Below are 18157 nucleotides of genomic sequence, written 5' to 3'. Positions count from 1 at the left end.
GTGCAAATAGTTATGGAATAAAAGTTTCAATAATACTCTTTAACTTTAAAAATTCATTTATTTTAAAATATGAAAAAAATCTCACTTTATTGGGTCTTGAATTACGTTTTGACTTGAACTACAAACCATGAAGTACGTTTGAACCCTTGCAATCACTGATGAGCTAAGCTTCTGGACTATATAACGGTGTTCAATATATGACATATATCTATGAAAAAATAATTTTGATTTTTATGTGTCAATTGATGCCCCTTCGTTGAAAAATAAAATTATGCAGTTAAGTAAACAGAAAAAAAAATATGTATGTATACTACAATTTGACTTGATCAAAATTTTAACTCCTATACAGACCATAACGCCAACATTTTCAGTATGGTGCATCATTATTTATGTGAAAGAACAGTTGGAATTTCAAAAAAATATTAGATTTTAAACTCATAATTTTAAGAATACAATTATTCAATACCTATCAAATTTAAATTATGAATTTGGCACTTGACATAACTACTATTAGAACTCGTGCCCAAAGAGCTTTGACGCAGAAATTAGACATGATTAAAAAATAACAGTACCAACAAAAAAAAGGCAGGGAATGTAATCAATGAATTCAACTGAACCCAACATATGTCGTGTGCACGATAATATATAAACGAAAGAGTCAATTTTTAAAATTACAAAATCGTAACATTAATAGTACGATGGGTTGAGGGACAAGCACTTGAATCTACAAATTTAAATTCAAAATTTGCCTCTCTAGTCCAAAGAGTTTCAACGTCCATGGGAAATCTACTTCAAAGAGCAATTATGGAAAGATCACGCAAGCTTTCTTCGTCCGTCTCATGGAACTGTATGTGTCTTGCACGTGTAAACCTCTCGTAGACAAGCCGAACAGCTCTTCCCCACCGCGTAGTACTCCGAGGAGCTGCAGGGGGTTGAGAGTTGAAGGTAATTTGGCTCATCTGGAACAAAAAAAGGCTCATAGAATGAACCAAATTATAGTGAATTTGGTGAAGAGGTTTAAAGGAACAAGCAGCTAGCCTTATTATAAAAGGGCATAATAAGCTTATAATTAAAGGAGTATTTAAACTCACAGAAGATGCTATCAAATTCAGCTTTAAAACAATAAGTATATGCAAACCCATGGATTTGGTTTGTGTGTTTTTTTTATTATTGTGTTGCTAATGGATGATATAAGCTAAGTGAGAAAAATTGAAGAAAGATTTGGAGATTAAATAATTATTAGTATTATTAATTTAGTAGTATTAATAAGAGACAGAGAATATAGTCCAAATAAAATGTGTTTGAAATGCGTATATGTAAGTCAACATCGAATGGGGTACATTTTGTGAATGAGATATCAACATCACAACAACTTTGTAGGGTGTAATACAAAAACCTATCCAGGATATATATGTTGTTGAATTTTGATTATGTAAAAACAAAATACTTAAATTTGTATAAAGTTGAACAAGTAGACACACATGTTTTACTCGGCAATGAGGGGCGACTCTAATAAACCGGTGGCCTAAAGCCAAATCCGTATGGAGGCCTTAAATTTCGAATATATACTTATTATGAAATTTATTATAGCCAATTATTTAATCTTTCTTGAGACATAGTATTCATAATTTGTCAAACTTCTGTTACTTCTTTGCTCTTTTATGAAAAAAAATTATTTTCTACAAATATAACTATATTTTTTTAAAAAAAAAATACTTATAACTTTTAAAAAAAAAAAAATGAGGCCCCACAAATTTTGAGGCCTAAGACAATTGCTTTTTTTACAAAGCTGTAGAGTCGCCCCTGTCGGCAATTAATGTGAGACGTACGTCAGGTAGGACCTATGTGTCTACTTGTTCAACGTAACTCCATATAAGTTTAATTATCTATTTGTATATATCCAAAATTGGAAGGTATGAATGACAGTTAAGACCAAGTTAAAGAACATGTTTATTGTTATGCCACATTTTATCCTTCCTAGTTCCACCTCGGAAAAACAGAGCTTTGCTAGCTCAACTGATAAAAAATAGGAAAAGTAGGGAAAACACCCTTAAACTTGGCACAAATTATTAGCTTCATTCTCAAATTATTGACAGTCTTAAAAACACTTCATTACTTGACTAACTTAAATACACCCCCGATTTTGCAACATGAGTAAAATACACCCTAATTTTTTGTCAAGTTTAAGGGTATTTTCAACACCTCTCTCAATTTTTTATTAAGAGTTTCATGCTCCTACAGAGAGTTTGAGACAAATTGTTATGTCATGTGACAGATTGATGGTGTATCTAAGTTTAGTTAGTCAAGTAGAAGGGTGTTATTAAGGTTGTTCAATAATTCGAAGATAAAATTAATAATTTACATCAATTCAAAGATTTTTTCAATACTTTCCTCTAAAATACTAGCTCATACACATCAAATATTGAAAACCCCCTTTTTAAGTGTTATAATCAATCTTATAAATAAACAGAATTTTTTGAATATAAATTAGTGATTAATTGAAATGTCATTAATGTTTCATCAAGGTTTAAAGGTAAAACTCACACATACTACAGATAAAAGTACGTAGCAAAAATCAGGATGCTTAGATGAATATACGAGCATACTAGGAGAGACAAAATTAAAAATGAGAAAGTACATGATAAGATGAGAGTGACCTCCGTAGTGGACAATATGTGAAAAAATAAAACTAAAATGATTCGGACATGAAGAGGAAGATAGATGCCGCAGTATCTAAATGTTGACGTATAAATTTGTTCATATATTAACCCTTTATATAGCATACTATAAGTCGATGTTTTAGAAACACATACTTCCATAAAGGGAAAAGGGAACTTAAACATTGATGAATTGATGCTACGCTCCAAAAGGTTATAAAAAGAGAAAAAAACTGAAGTGACGTGCATGGGATTATTGAAAGACAAAAAAGTCACAATAACTCTTATTGGACAGTACTACTATAAGAATAGATGGTAATTTGAGTCCACAAATATGTCCCTCATGTAACTGTTTTGAGTCTTTTGAAGGTGAAATGAAATTATATCTCAACCCAAAAATTGGTTGAGCAATAATTTCATATCATGTGATCAAGACCAATCTTGGGGCCTAGTATTATTTTTTGTTCCTTCGTACTAATAGAAATTTAGTGGGAAATTAATGACAGCTTTACAGTGTAACAATGATTTATTCACCATCTCCTTTTTTCTTTCAAGTTTTCCACCGGATCCAACTAATTCAAATTCACACCAAAAAAATCTTACTTTAGGAGTAAAGCGCTCCCTCTCTCTAGTGATGGAAACATGAAAGTTGTGTTTTATGACAAAATTGACACTATGATGTATGGTATCTCATTAAAAATCGATAGGCTTAAGTCATCGATGGCCCCTTAAAGTTGTCCGCATATTTCATTTAGACACCTGAACTAGGGCCAGTACCTATTGAACACCTAAATTGTTCAAAAAATTACCTATTAAACACAAAATGCTGATATGGCAGAAAAAGTGTTTTTCACCTTCTTTTGGCGCGTGAAGACATCTGAAATCATATTTTAATTTTTTAAAAAAAAAAAACTTACAGTTGGCATTGTAAATAATTTAAAAAAAAATTAATCCAAAAAAGGAAAATCCTCCACCCCCTTCCTCCCCTCCCCCTAATTTCAGTCGTCTTCTTCACTTGTTTTCAAAATCAAACTTACAGTGTATTTTTTATTTTAAATCAAATAATTGGATCTACTAAAGAAAGAAGAAACAAGATTTTTGGACATTGGAGTAATGAAAATCAACTAATTAGCTCTGCCAGAAAAAAAAAATTGGACATTGAAGTATAAAAATTTAGCCGTCAGCTCCATTTCCAGCACCTCCAAACAAACATCACCATTCGAATTAAAATATAAACTCATTTAACTTATAAAAAAATAAAATTAAAGAATTAGATAAAATTAATTTGGGTCCTCTTGATTTCTCTTTGCAGCCGATTTGAAATAATTACTTCGTTAACAAACTCCGCTTCTTCATCACTCTTGTACGAGTCTCACTTTATATCTTTCTCTCACGTATTAGGTACGAAAAATTGTTGTTATTTTTTAAAAAAATGAGTCTACAAGTAGTTTGAGAAGATATAGAGTGGTTTAAGAAGAGAAATGTTGCCGGAAAGAAGATGAAGAAGAAGGCGTAGGGTAGAAGAAAGGGGGTGGGGGTAGTGTGGGGACGGGTAAAAATGTTATCATAATCAATGTTTTTATGTATATTAAAAAGATTGAAAATGTATTTGTAGTAAACTTTTTTTTTAATATAAAAANNAGAAACACATACTTCCATAAAGGGAAAAGGGAACTTAAACATTGATGAATTGATGCTACGCTCCAAAAGGTTATAAAAAGAGAAAAAAACTGAAGTGACGTGCATGGGATTATTGAAAGACAAAAAAGTCACAATAACTCTTATTGGACAGTACTACTATAAGAATAGATGGTAATTTGAGCCCACAAATATGTCACTCATTTAACTGTTTTCGAGTCTTTTGAAGGTGAAAAATGAAATTATTTCTCAACCGAAAATTTTGTTGAGCAATAATTTCATATCATGTGATCAGGACCAATTTTGGGGCCTAGTATTATTTTTTGTTCCTTCGTACTGATAGAAATTTAGTGGGAAATGAATGACAGCAACACAGTGTAACAATGAATTATTCACCATCTCCTTTATTCTTTCAAGTTCCCTACCAGACCCAACTAATCCAGATTCACACCAAAAAATCTTACTTTAGGGGTAAAGCGCTCCCTCTCTCTAGTGATGGAGACATGAAAGTTGTGTTTTATGACAAAATTGACACAATGATGTATGGTATCTCATTAAAAATGGATATGATAAGGCACACTGGGAGAGTATTCCAGTGATATCTAAATACTCTTAAACATATATTTGAGTTTGACACATTAAGCATGAAATTTTGAAGGATCCTTTCTTTTCCAAGAGTAATAAATTATCAGTATGAAGTAGCTGCTATTTCACGTTTACTTTCTGGTGGCAGCTCAGCAAGAAGCAATTCTTTCAACAAACTAATAGTGAGATGAAAATGACCTGTAAAATGGCAACATGTAGAAAACGCTTAGAATGTTGGATCAAACCAATCGAAACTACAAACCTAGATGCAAAACTTCTGCACACAAGATCACATTTGGGTAATATAATCTTACAGTAACTCGCTATCAAGGAGTTGCAGACTGCAGTATTTTACAGTAAGTAGTGCTGATCACCCTAATATCCTTGAAGTTGTGGCCTTGGAATTTGTGTTAGACCTTCATTGCTGATGTATTTATGCCACTTAGAGTGAGGAGTACGATGACTTGCAGCTTTGGACTTGGATGGCATTGAGAAGATTATACTCCCAGCAAGTCCAATTGGGTAAGGCAACTGATGCACTCCTGGTTATAAGAAAGCATAATCTACAATGAGGTCACCAGTTGATGGAACGAAAGACGTTTCAATATCTGCTGAGTGACAATCAGTGGTGGCAGATCTATGGCTCCCCACAGCCACGGGCTCCTTCAGAAGTTTAACCCCTTGCTTCCAGTATCTTTGTTCTGAATCAGATAGAAGATCACTAAGTTACTGAAACTTCATTCAAGGATAAAGGGATACAGCAAAATTTTGTGAAGAAAACAAGAAGCAAGCATTTGACACCCCAAACAAAATGTCTTAGTAATTATTGTCTAGACAGCGACTTCTCAAAGACACACCTGGTCCTGTAGACAAGACAATGGATTCTTCTGTATCCATCACCCAGTCAATCCAAAGAACAAATCCATGACATTTTCCATGTGTAATAAATTCTACCTGCGAAACCTTGGTTTTGTGAGCTAATGTTGCAAACTGTCTTTATTGTTAACAGAATCTTGCCAGTTTCCATGTAAGACCTGATACCTTAGCTTTTCCAGAACATGGGCTTATTGTTTTCAGGAAATTGAATTCCATGATAGTAACTATATCGCTCATTTTCTGCAATTTTAAATCTCAATTGTATCAACAACAGATTTAAACTTTGTTGCATTAGATAGTCTAATTTGTAGCATTCTTCTTCCTCAAAGATGATGTAAACTACCTTGCTCTCCCCACATTGCCAGACTGAAAAAGGTAGAGTAGGATTTTCTTGTCCAGGAGGTAAACCTCCACATGCCCCTAATGTGGAATTGACAACTGAATGATCAAAGCCTTCAACATGTTGCAGGCACTGATGACTTTGCCAAAGGTCCTGCACAAACAGTTTAACATGTCCACATGAATTTAACTCTTCTCATGGTCAAAGCATCAAACAGAATGCATCCATGAGCTTACAGGAAGAGACATCGCACAAGCCTTTAACAATCCTTTGCAAGGCATAATCACTGCACCTTCTGATAGGATTGAATCCAATAAACTTCGGTCCTTCCTACAAATGATATCATAATCAGAATAGATACTTTATAAGTAAATTCCCATGAAAAGAATTTCACATTTCTCATAGGCATTATAATAACTTCCACCTCCACGAAAAGAATAAAGAGTCATACAGCAGCAGCAGAATTGAAGAACAGGAACATAATTATTTTTTTGATGACCGTTGTGTCCAGGCTAGCTTACGCGCACCTCGACTAATTCCACGGGATATCTCCCACCTCCCACCAGCAGCAGGTACCAGGTAACTCTGTCCACCATGGCTAGGACAGATGGGAAGAATCACCTAGTGTTTTTTTTGTCTCCACTGAGTTTTGAACCTGAGACCTTAGGGTTCTCAACCATTGCATGTAGTGGCAGTTTCTAATCTCAGTATGTCCAAAGGTGGAGATTGTTTTACGTCAAATGGTAACTGCTCTATAAATGCAGCTTACAATGATATGAAATTTTTATTACGTTGATACAGTTAACCCCATCCCCTCCTCAAAACCCTATAGCCAAGAGGGCCACAGTGGCATTTCTCACTTTACTCCCTTGGTGATTCAAATCCCAACCTTATGGTTGGAAGTAAAGGTTCTTTAACACTGACCGATCACTCCCTTGTCAGCTTAGAACAAGAAATACAGGTTTATATCCACTACAGCTTCTAAGAAATAAAGTGATGCTCTTCTATTAGTAACTGACACATTGTTAGGCAGTGGCGCAGTGCTTTAGTGCTGATTGTAATTCCAAAGCGGTTCGCAGGACATGTTGTGCCTATGTGTTCTGATTAGATTCAGGTGGTATTTGGAACTCAGTGAGGCACTAGCTAAGAGTTTCATTACATTTTATTTTATTTTTTGAGGGTCGGCCAAGGAGCCAACCCTATAAAGTTACACAAATTATGTGCCATATGTCTTAATAGCCATACAGCACTCGCCACACAGGCAGAGTGGCATATTTAGCCAACCGACCCTTTTTTATTCATTACATATTACAATCAATACTAGTAAAAAAATTCCACAGTGTTGATGACATCAATCCTCTTAGCTGTGTTATGAAAGACATAACCGCTGATCAGCAGTGATGAGATTATCAAAACAGTATAGCTGGGAAATCACCAACAAAAGCAAATGCAAGAAAAATATAACAAGCATTGATCTAAAGAGACCACATTCCAAGATTGTTTTCCAACAAATAATTTAAAGCATTCAATGTCCAGTACTGAATAATCTATCCATAAAAGCGCAGCACAGAATCATTTCAGACAGCATCAACTCAGTATACTAAAATCAAAGGAACAAGTTACATCATATTTACCAGAACCGTAGATTTTGCCATGGAAGCACACTGTTGTTACCATAATAAAAAGGTTCCCCAACTAACAAGTCAATCTGCTGAGAAACAACAAATCATCAGCATTTGTAAGGAAGTGGTATAGTGTTAGGCAGCCAAAGTTCCATTTTTGAGATGCCATGAAAAATAGGGTAGAACAGACAACAAGAAGCAATCATGGTCGAGGTTCAAGAGAAAAATTGTTACATTTGCTACCTTCTCCTGACTACTTTGAGAGGTCAACAGTTCACTCATCTTCTGAACTTCTACATGATCCTTTGAATAACCATTTGCAGCTGCAGCAGCTTGCAAATATAGCGCACCTTTCTCTTGCAGTCCTGGAAACAATGATAGCACATGAGACCCTTTGGCGAGATGGGCAAGAGCAACCGCAAGAAATATGCTATCATCCACAACAACACACAAGGAGGGAGTTTTCTGCTTCATCTGTAAGGAGCAAAGGAGCACAATTAACTCCAACTGACAATTTGAAGTCAAAAATTTTAGTAAAAATAGCAAAACAAGCAGTCAGTTCCATGTAAACAATAATAACATGCATGATTGTAATTATTAGCACATATGATCTGGCTTACTTTGTTCCTCAGTAAGAATAGTTAATATAGGAAACAACATGAAAACGGATAGGACGAAAAAAATATCGGCAGTAAACAAAAGAAGATGTAGAACAATAAACTTGAGGAACTATGTTGATGAGAACTTCCTTTTAACAATGAATTTGGCACAATACTTGAGGAGTTAAAAATTCTCCCCCCAAAATAACAATACTTAAGGAGTTACACGCTACCATCAGTAGTAGAAGTAATCACCTGTTGCTTAAGAAGCTACAGTTTACTTGTTTGTCTGGGTGAAGTGACGCTTCTTTGAATAAATGTGCTTCGAAAGCTACGTTGCTCGGATCCTCCGAAAATGCCATCCTTGGAGGATCTGACACGGCTACATGGCATTTTTGGAGTATCCGAACAACTTAATCAGAAAGTGAAGAGTAATGCAATTAAAGAGAAAAGTGCTCTCTTTGAACCCAACTTTAAAAGATTTAACCACCAAAGAAAGAACACAAGGGAAAATCAGCTTTATGCAATCTTCTTCTTCTTTGGTCAGCCAGTACTCTCTTTCATTAATTCTATTTCTGTTCTCTCTTGATTTGCTAATTTCTTCTACTTTTCTTCACAATGACTTTTTTTTTTCTTCTGATGTACAAAATCTCCTCTTAGCTATTTCTGCTTTTGAACTTCTTCTCTTCTATCTCTCTTTCACCCTCTCCTGTTGTCAACAATTTCCTTTTTTTCTTCTTGTCCTTTTGATGAAGGTATATTGTTAAAAGCCATCAAGTGGATGCATAGTTACAAAAAGCAGAAGACAGTTTGTTAAGCCCTTTAGGATGTGTGAATCTAAAATCAGGGAGATGACGAAGTCCAAAAATTTACAGGGGTTAACTTAGTCCAGCAAAAAAGATTTAAGTAAACATTTAGCTTTGTGAGGGTGATTGGTGTTGAAATTCCATACAAAAATCCTCGATCCTCTCAATCCACACAAAAGATCCTCTGTCGAATTCCTTTCATTGTTTCATTCTCTATTGTCCCAATCTTGATAAATAGGCATATGGCATTGTAACAAAAAACGACTTGCAATTGAAGATTATTAATACTGCTACTAAAGTAACTGATTAACTGATGGGAGACAATGAGCCAATGGGGTGATAGAGCGGTGGCGTTGGCAGGAGAGAATAGAAAAGAGGTTGATCTTCTGCTTGATTTTGTTAAACCTAATAACAGATACTTAAATGACTGTCTGTCAAATTGAAATTTAAAGGTGCTGAGTGAGATAATAAAGAGATTAAAATCAGGATCGACAACATTGTGAACAACAAGTGCAAAAACTAATGATGAAATATGCACAACAAATACGTCATAGAAAACTTAACAAATTTTGTCACTTGATAAAAAAATATATAGTAAGGAACAAACACATTGAGAATGGAAGCAATAAAACATCAAATGATGCATCAAATATAATCAACTCAAAGGGGTAAAGTAAACCTGAGAAGCACCAAATACCATAAGCATCGAAAATCTGAAAGCATATGGCTTTGATTCATCAAAAGCAAACAATGATATGATAACCAACATCAATTGCAAACATCCAAACATGTTTTCGTTGTTATTTTCTGAGTTAAGGTTCACACTGCTCAATTCTAATGAACTATACTTAATGAATGCACATGTGCAAACATTCTTTTGAAAAAAAAACTGAACAATTGATGTGGATGTACAAACATTCTTTTGGTTGGTGGTTCCATGGAATAGATGTGAAAACTTACTGCATTTTTTATAGCTTTCAGCATTGAGCATCTCCAATTGACATCACTATATAATGCAATTTTTTCTGGCAGCGAAGTGATTTGGTACTTCTGAGCACTGAGCTCACTTTGTCCAAGTTCCAAGTTCTGGGACAAAGTCTTCATTTCATATGAGATGCTAGTATCAGTGTGAACAGCCAGTAAACTAACTTCTTCATCCTTCAATAAAGACAAACCTTTCTTTGGTATGAACCAAACACATTGTTTCCAGTGGTCACACCAATTCTGACTCCCTATAGTGCATACAGATAAAAGCACAAATAAGGAGTTAGGTTTGACTCTGATACTAGAAAGCCTGTTACTCATTTTTCCATTTATAGGAATGTAAAGGATACCAATAACAAATATAATAATGTGAAAGAGTACTCCTTGCAGTAAATCCACAAGTGAAAAAGTATCCAGTTCTATCCAAAAATAATATAAAATGAAACGGTATGTATTTTTTATGTCAAAATCAACACTAGGGAAGTACTAATTTTTATGATTACATACAGGAAATATCAAAAGAAATTAAACAAGATTATATGTAGTTCTATCCAAATTGCCTCTAGAAACTACAAAAATCTTGCCCTCATGTTAAAAGAAAAGAAAAACACAGAGATACTCCACTCACAGCTGATAGATGAATTAAATCCTTCCATACTAGATGGGTAACTTATCCATTTTGGTGCAGTGGAGTAGAAGATAGTGCTTTTCTCATCAAGCTGGAGCAACCACCTAAAAAGTAACCAAGTTATATATTGTTTAATGTGAGAAAACAAAATCACTTCAGAACCAAAATAAATACCATGAGATTATAGCATGAACAGTGCCAGTATTAGTAGCTTGTACACTCAGTTCCATTACACGATGACTATCCGGCCTTCTCCAAAAGTCAAAATCAAATACTTTGAAGGGTTCTGATAGCTGTATAAATTGAAGTGAGTGGTATCCCAGAAGTTGTCAATATAGAAACATCTTTTGTTCTGAAGTACTTTACCAGCTTGATGTTTTCTTCCAATGCATCACAATGCATGGAAAATTGTTGCCGTTTGACACATAAAGCTGAATCCATTCCTTCTGGAACAAGACGAATTTCATCTAGTACTTCTTTCTCAGTGTTATACAAATCATGCAGCTTCCACAAATCTGTGCTTTCTACCAGCTGGAAGGCAAGTTGGGAAACAAATAACTAATTTATAACCACAGGAACCCAGTGGGCTGGAACATACCCTAACGATTTTAGTATATCGCAACCAAGTAATATGATGGCAGGCAAGTTATTACTCACTAGCTAAGTTCAATAAATATAAAAGGAATATCTGATTAGTTTGTAGATCTGAAATGAGTTCTGTCAACTGTATATAAGATGAGTTTATCTGAAATTTACTAAGAAGCACTTGCAATGGCACCTGAATTTCAACTGATGCAAAAATAGTAAACCCAGCCCGACAATCAGGACACACAAATTATCTAAATGACTTTACCGATCAACCAAGAAAGGGAAACTGAGCTATCTAAATGATAGCACGCTAACAAGGTCAGTGAACTTTTCAAGACCCACCCAAAACTGAACCAATGGGTTTTCGGAGAGGACAAGTAACCAGTCAGTTTATGGAAAATTGCAGGTTTAGCTGAAAAGTAACTGCCTGCAACCAAAGGACCCTGACCCTACACCATCTGGTAGAAGTAGAACAGATATAAACCAATTGGTACGGGAAATTTTCCTAATAGTGAAAAATAAAGTAGAATTTCTTTAATAGTGATCGTATTGCGTAAGACGAGCTCTTCTTTTTCTTCTATTCATCTATATGTATCCATAAAAGCCCATTCTTCTAATTTTGATGTAACAAGAATTAGACTAAAAGTTTTGATTATAACGCAAAATGTTCTACATCTGTCATTAGAAATTAGTACCTGGTACAGGTAGGATTGTTGGCAAATTATATGATGTTCCATTTTCTTTTTACAGCATATCACAATGGTACTACCTTTTTTTAATCAGGACAATGGTACAATGTTATTATAGATGACGATATTTTTTTAATTCATTTAATTTTTGGTTACTTTGAGGTTTCCTCTTGCCTTAGGCAGGTGATTTATGAAATTGGTCCCTATTGTCAGCATATAGACTACTCATAGTAAGTCATTGTGCTTCTCTGACTCCCTAGTTGACCATGAGTCCTATTAGTCGGGTCAATGTCATTACCACGTGATGCAGAGTAGTCTGAAGATTAAATTAAATCAAAGCAAACTACAAGAAACAAATTAAACTTACAATCTGCAAAAGAATACTTAAATATGATAGCCATGGTCAAACACCTGACCATAAACCGTTGCACGGTAAGGCACTGTTTTCGGATTGTCTACCAGTAGCTGGTCATGAGCATGCTGCAGAGTTGGAATTAACCCTTCTCCCAAAAGCTCAGAGTCGAGTATTTCGCTTACCTGAATTGAGTGGTAAATGATTAGCAAGCATTCATGCAACAATACCATGTCATTGGTTAACAATCAACCATTCAATCTTTTTAACATTATAAAACATGGCAGATGTGCAGCGTGAATCTCCACTTGAGATAAGGTGTTCAGAAAAGGAACCAAACCACCAACCCAAATTAAAACAACTCATTACAAACTGAAACCCAAACAAAAATAAAGTACGGTAGTATTTGGATTGAAAAATCGCAAAAACGCAAAACGGCTTTACCCCCAAAAAAAATAATCTACATGATATGGAAAATAAAGTACTTTATTGTCTCATCCAATTTAATGATGAAGAGTCTATAGATAGACTTGAATTTATTTATTTGAGAAATTAAGAAGTAAGCCCTTAAGTCTGAGTAAATGTTACTCTTGGAAGTTTGAAATTTATGTAGAAGTTGATCCTGTGTTATTATTTCAAGCAATAAAATATTATCAAGTAAGAAGTAGTGAAGAGGAAGTATCCATTTAAAGAAATAGACACCATTTACACACGATAAAATTTATTTTCCTACCAATGGTTGTAGCTTAATATATGAGAATAGACGTTCATTTTTAAGAGTGATGATATGAATTTTGTTTATATCATAACTACACCCTCACCCTTTAGAAATAGGAGCGCAAAAAAAAGAATATTCAAAAGTTGTGCATGAGGAATCTCATCCAAAGTTAGAGACCAAGACACAAGTAAAAGTAATTTTCCTCTACCAACTTTTTAGCACTATTATACTATTCCATTACCACTTATATTGTACTCCCTCCATTCTGCTTCATATCATACTTTTTCTACTTGGAGACATTGCACAATGTTGACACCATAATGCAAATAAAGCTACTCTATACAACTTTCAAAAATTCAATTCATTTAATTATTGAAACTTTTTATACCTTTGATGTGATTTTTGCTCTTCCAAATTAGCCTTTTGACCCACTACTTCAATACCTTTTTTTACCACCATTTATATAATATACATGTCAAATTAATGTCTTATACTTCGCGTCCAGTCAACCAATGTCATTTAAAATGAAATGAAGGGAGTACATAACATTTTAAACTTTGCGCCAATGGTGTCAAACAAAATGGCCATATAGACTGGTAATTTTCATATACAGCAACCGGCCCGGTATCCACAAAACTTGAAGTAGAATGGCATCATGTTAAATAATGTTTACATAAACGAGGCAAAACGAAGATTGAAATTGTTAGCATATTTAAACAGCAAATTAGGTGAATGCATCTTTCATTTTATCCAGCAAATTCTGTAAGTAAAACTTCACAGATTAGCCCACAATGTACTCTTTTTTACCCGACTAGATGTCGTGGAAAAACTTCCTGACTACTTTATCAATCATAGGCACATGTTCAGCATAACCATGTCAATAGTCTGGATCTAGTAATAGGAAGAAAAAAAAACTAGTGTACTCACAAGCACATCTGCCCGTGAAGGCATGTCCACACCAACTTCTAGTTCATCTGACCTCTTGTTAATGATGCGGATTTTTCTTTGCATACCATTGGCATGCAAAACCTTCCGCATCAATTTTACCATAGGAAGATATGACTCACATGCGGTAACCATCCCCTTTGAACCCGAGCTCTCCACCGAATCTCCATTATCCATTGCTTGGGCTGCCATCATAGATAGCAAACCAGTTCCCGCTCTGCAATTTGTATCAAAAACAAGAATGTAAAATATAAGTATGTTGACTCCCAATTAACAAACCATACATCTACCAAAGACAAGTCTTAAGACCTACCTAATTGTAGCAAAAATTTGTCAACAGTAAAGTCATAGTTTATATAGACCAAGCTTTTGTCGCCTTTTTTCCTTCTTACATTTGGTTGCTCTTACTTAACATATTACTATTAACATATATTTTCTTTCATCTTATTATCATCTTGAACCAATCTTTCGGTGTTTCCCCTTTAAATTTTGTTGCTTACTTCTCATTCCGGAAAAAGCTGAAACGATAAAGAGCTTATAATAGACCCTCTGTTTAGTTCTTCATTTTCTGCTGATTCCATTCTTATACATAAAGGGCCTGACTTTTGAGCTAAGTTAAATTAAAACTACGTCCGGTGTCGAGGAAATATTCTTCATGAAAAATGTTTTATCTCGAGAATCATTTACTGGATAAGTTATACAAAATGGAACATAAAGGTATATCATAGATACTTCAAGTGATTCTTCAATAGTTATATGTACTACAAATATAATATCCGATAGGAGCAAATACAGTCGGGATAGAGATAACATTTTCAACATTTCAAAGTAATTTAACTTCCGAAAATGATTTCGTTAATGAAAATATAACTAGTGAATACCCAATATCGAGAACATGGCAAGGCTTGGTTATGGTCTTGTCAATGGCTTCCCTATAAGCTTTATTTCTTCGAGTATCATTAAGCATGTCAAGGTAAGAAGTGTTGGCAAGAAGCTGTTCTGTAGCATCTCCTGAAGCTTCATCTTCTTCAATGACGACCCACTCGGAGTTTCCGGTAAGTGGGTCGACTTTGAGCTGGAACATTCGTGACCCGGAACTCATGCTTCGGACAGTGAAGGCCTTTGAGCGAGTAGTGTTGAAGGAACGGACAAGGAATTGGGGGTTTAGGGTTTTAGGGAAAAGGCACTGCATAGATGTGAAGACTATGAAGAATGTTTCGGACGATGCTGGATACGAAAAAGGGTCCTCCAACTAGTTTGTGGATTTGAACAAAAAATGCGTAGTTTGGTCTAAAAATATTTCTATTGCTACTTGAAGTCAAAATGTCTTTTTACCAAATAAATATATTGTTTCCTTTTTAAATATATTCTTGTTTAAATAATATTTTTTATTACTAGTAAATGTTTATCCTATTTCACTTCAAAAAACATTAAGAAATGCAAATATTTTTTGTTTTATAAAATTTTTTTATCGTTATTAAAATAAAATTAATAATGAGATTACTATGATCTTATATATCTAACATATATTATTACTTGAGAAGGTACATATAGTTATGCTATTTTAATTAATAAAATGAGATTAAAAAGGGAAAAAAAATAATATGATTTTTTTAAACTCTCTAGAAATACAGTAATTTTTTAAAAGTAGTAATATTTTTACTAGAAATAAAATGTATTTAAAAGAAAATAAATAATAGATTTATAAGAAAAATGACATTTTTGACCTACTAAGTAATAATAAGGGCATTTTAAAATCAAATTATTAACGATAGAACCAACTTTGGATTATTTTTTAATGCAAAATGAAAATGAAAATTTGGTTATATTTGATGCAAAGAAAACTAATTTATTGTATATTTATGAAATTTACCCTTTTAATACTCTATGTTTTTTAATTATTTTTTTTAGGAAAAATTGTATGAAATAGCAAATTATTAATTCAAATTAAATGTTATAGCCATAGTTTATTTTAATTGTAATTCGCAACAAACATCCCCGTTTTTTGTCATCTGATTCGATATACAATTAGTCATTTTCGGTATACAATTAGTCATTTTATACATTTCAGTATAAAATGCGTTCTTTTTGTTTGTATAAAGCGAGAGAAAAGTGTATATACAAATACAAATACATATATTTTCGTCCTATACATTTATAATTATACAAATACAAATCTTACTATACAAATTACAATGTATAAATGAATTTATACAAAATTGAACAATTTGTATAAAATTGGATGTTTGTAGTGAATTATATAAATCAAAAGCTCTATAGCAAACATAAAATTTGTTATGGAGCGCAATTATGCAAACTATAGTTATAACTTACAAATATAATTTTTATGTTTGCTATATGTGAAGTTGCTATTTTTTTTACCCTAGTCCTAGCCCAACCAACTTTGCTCAAGATTCATGGGCTAGTTTGGTTACTCGGGCCAACTTAAAATTTTTATTTTTTAAATGGACTTCAAAAATCATAGTACAAATCAAGAATTGGGCTGACCGGTTCAACATGCATAGTTCATATTGATGGTTCTAACTATGATTTAGATATCTTAATATGAATACTAAAATGCTATATTAGAATCTGAATACTAAATAATTAAAACCATCTTTAAAACATTTGAATATGTAAGATTTGTGTTTATTTAAATCATAATAAATGGAGTACTAAATTAATCTACTACTACACCAAAAGAGTATTTTTTAAAAATTATATAGTGATTGTTGATGGTGATGACTAATGATGATAATTATGAGTAGTAATTAGTATTTTATGGTGGCTGACATATTGCTTGATGGTGATAGTTGGTGTTGACAACTAATAGTTATGGTGGATGATGTCATTATTGATAGCGATGACGAATGATGCCGGTGGTTAGCAATATATAATACTCCCTCCGTCCCTATTTACTTGTCCATATTTCCTTTTTTAGTTGTCCCTATTTAGTTGTCCATTTTGACAAATCAAGAAAGGACAACAAATTTTTTCCTATTATACCCTTATTTACACTTTTACACTTCTTGAAAATTGTAAAAGTGTATGTTGTTTCCCTCCAATTTATTTCACTTGAATTCAAATAAGTGGTTGTAATTTTGAAGTGAAAAGTTGTCATAAGGGTAAAATTGTAACTTCACTGTGCTAATCATTGTTGCCTTAATCTGTGTGTCATTTCTAAAGTGGACAACTAAAAAGGGACGGAGGGAGTAGTATCTAGTGGTGATGATTATCAGTAGTGATTGGTTGCCGCATGGTAATGATGGTTGATTGTGCTCATTGTAAATTGTGACTAGTACTAATGGTGATGTCTTATTATAATGATTGATAGTGATAGTGGTTGTGGGAGATGGGCGGCAGCAGCGACAGTTGATAATTGTGGGTTGATAGCAATAGCAATAGCGTTAACCGAATAAAATTATATTAATAACCTGTTATTTTTGTAGAATTTTTTGAATAAGACTTCGTTACATATCATAATACAGGATAATTCAAATCTATTTAGATTAATTAGGTGGTTAAAACATATTTAAAAACAAACACATTTAATAATTAAGATCATAATAATTAAAAATTAATAATTGATATGCAAATAATAAAATTAAGATATAATAAAACTAATAAGTGCCAAAATGAGGAGGTCAAAAAGATGGATTTAGAAAATAAAATTAAGATTGGAAGAAGATTTTGCATATTCTCTATGTCTCTCAAAACATAAGGAAAAAGTCACCAAAAGAGATTACAAAGTTAGACAAATGGGAACATAATCAAATCCAATCACAAACGTTTGTATGAGTGGAATAATATCTACCCTGCTATCATCATAGTTGATTAATTAATTGAGTAACAAATATGGTACTTACTCTGTTTCATAAGATTGGGCTAGTCAAGTGGTTATCATTTAGTTAATTTTTTTTTATTTTTGTGGGTCTCCTATTTTGTTGATTTCATTTTATAAAAAAATAAAATTGCTTCTAGGCTCAATCAATCCAGAAAGCTAAACAGTCATTTTTTGACATTATTTAAATTTAGTTAGTTTTAATGTTAAAGTAAATGTTGGAATACTTCTAACTAAAACACGGAAAAATTCCAACACAATATGCTGAATATTTCTTAAATAAATATTT

The 18157-nt window shown here is 33.3% G+C and overlaps 1 protein-coding gene and 1 non-coding gene across 5 annotated transcripts; both read right to left on the bottom strand.

Moving 5' to 3' along the window:
* Positions 1-4885: 4885 nt before the first annotated feature.
* LOC125851677 (protein arginine N-methyltransferase 1.6) lies at positions 4886-15266 on the bottom strand. 4 transcript variants are annotated; one of them, XR_007444924.1, is made up of 15 exons: positions 14909-15266; positions 14010-14244; positions 12424-12549; positions 11102-11266; positions 10910-11028; positions 10736-10839; positions 10084-10355; positions 7953-8192; positions 7731-7807; positions 6333-6426; positions 6100-6249; positions 5922-5996; positions 5738-5834; positions 5195-5581; positions 4886-5078 (listed from the first exon to the last, which is right to left on the bottom strand). XR_007444924.1 is itself a non-coding variant. In XM_049531448.1 (14 exons), exons 1-14 carry the CDS (start codon positions 15217-15219, stop codon positions 5427-5429), a joined length of 2220 nt encoding a protein of 739 aa, XP_049387405.1. In that variant the 5' UTR covers positions 15220-15266; the 3' UTR covers positions 4886-5426. The 4 variants fall into 4 exon arrangements, 3 of the variants coding, with proteins under 3 accessions (XP_049387405.1, XP_049387406.1, XP_049387407.1); XM_049531448.1 differs by having other exon boundaries at positions 4886-5581; XM_049531449.1 differs by having other exon boundaries at positions 4886-5581; positions 7962-8192.
* Positions 7271-7391, bottom strand: LOC125851688 (U11 spliceosomal RNA). Its single transcript, XR_007444925.1, has one exon. It is a non-coding gene; the product is annotated as a U11 spliceosomal RNA (small nuclear RNA).
* Positions 15267-18157: the final 2891 nt, after the last annotated feature.

Source organism: Solanum stenotomum, unplaced genomic scaffold (genome assembly GCF_019186545.1).
Source record: "Solanum stenotomum isolate F172 unplaced genomic scaffold, ASM1918654v1 scaffold28496, whole genome shotgun sequence".
NCBI classification, from domain to species: Eukaryota; Viridiplantae; Streptophyta; class Magnoliopsida; order Solanales; family Solanaceae; genus Solanum; species Solanum stenotomum.
This window is presented reverse-complemented; position numbering and strand designations above follow the sequence as displayed.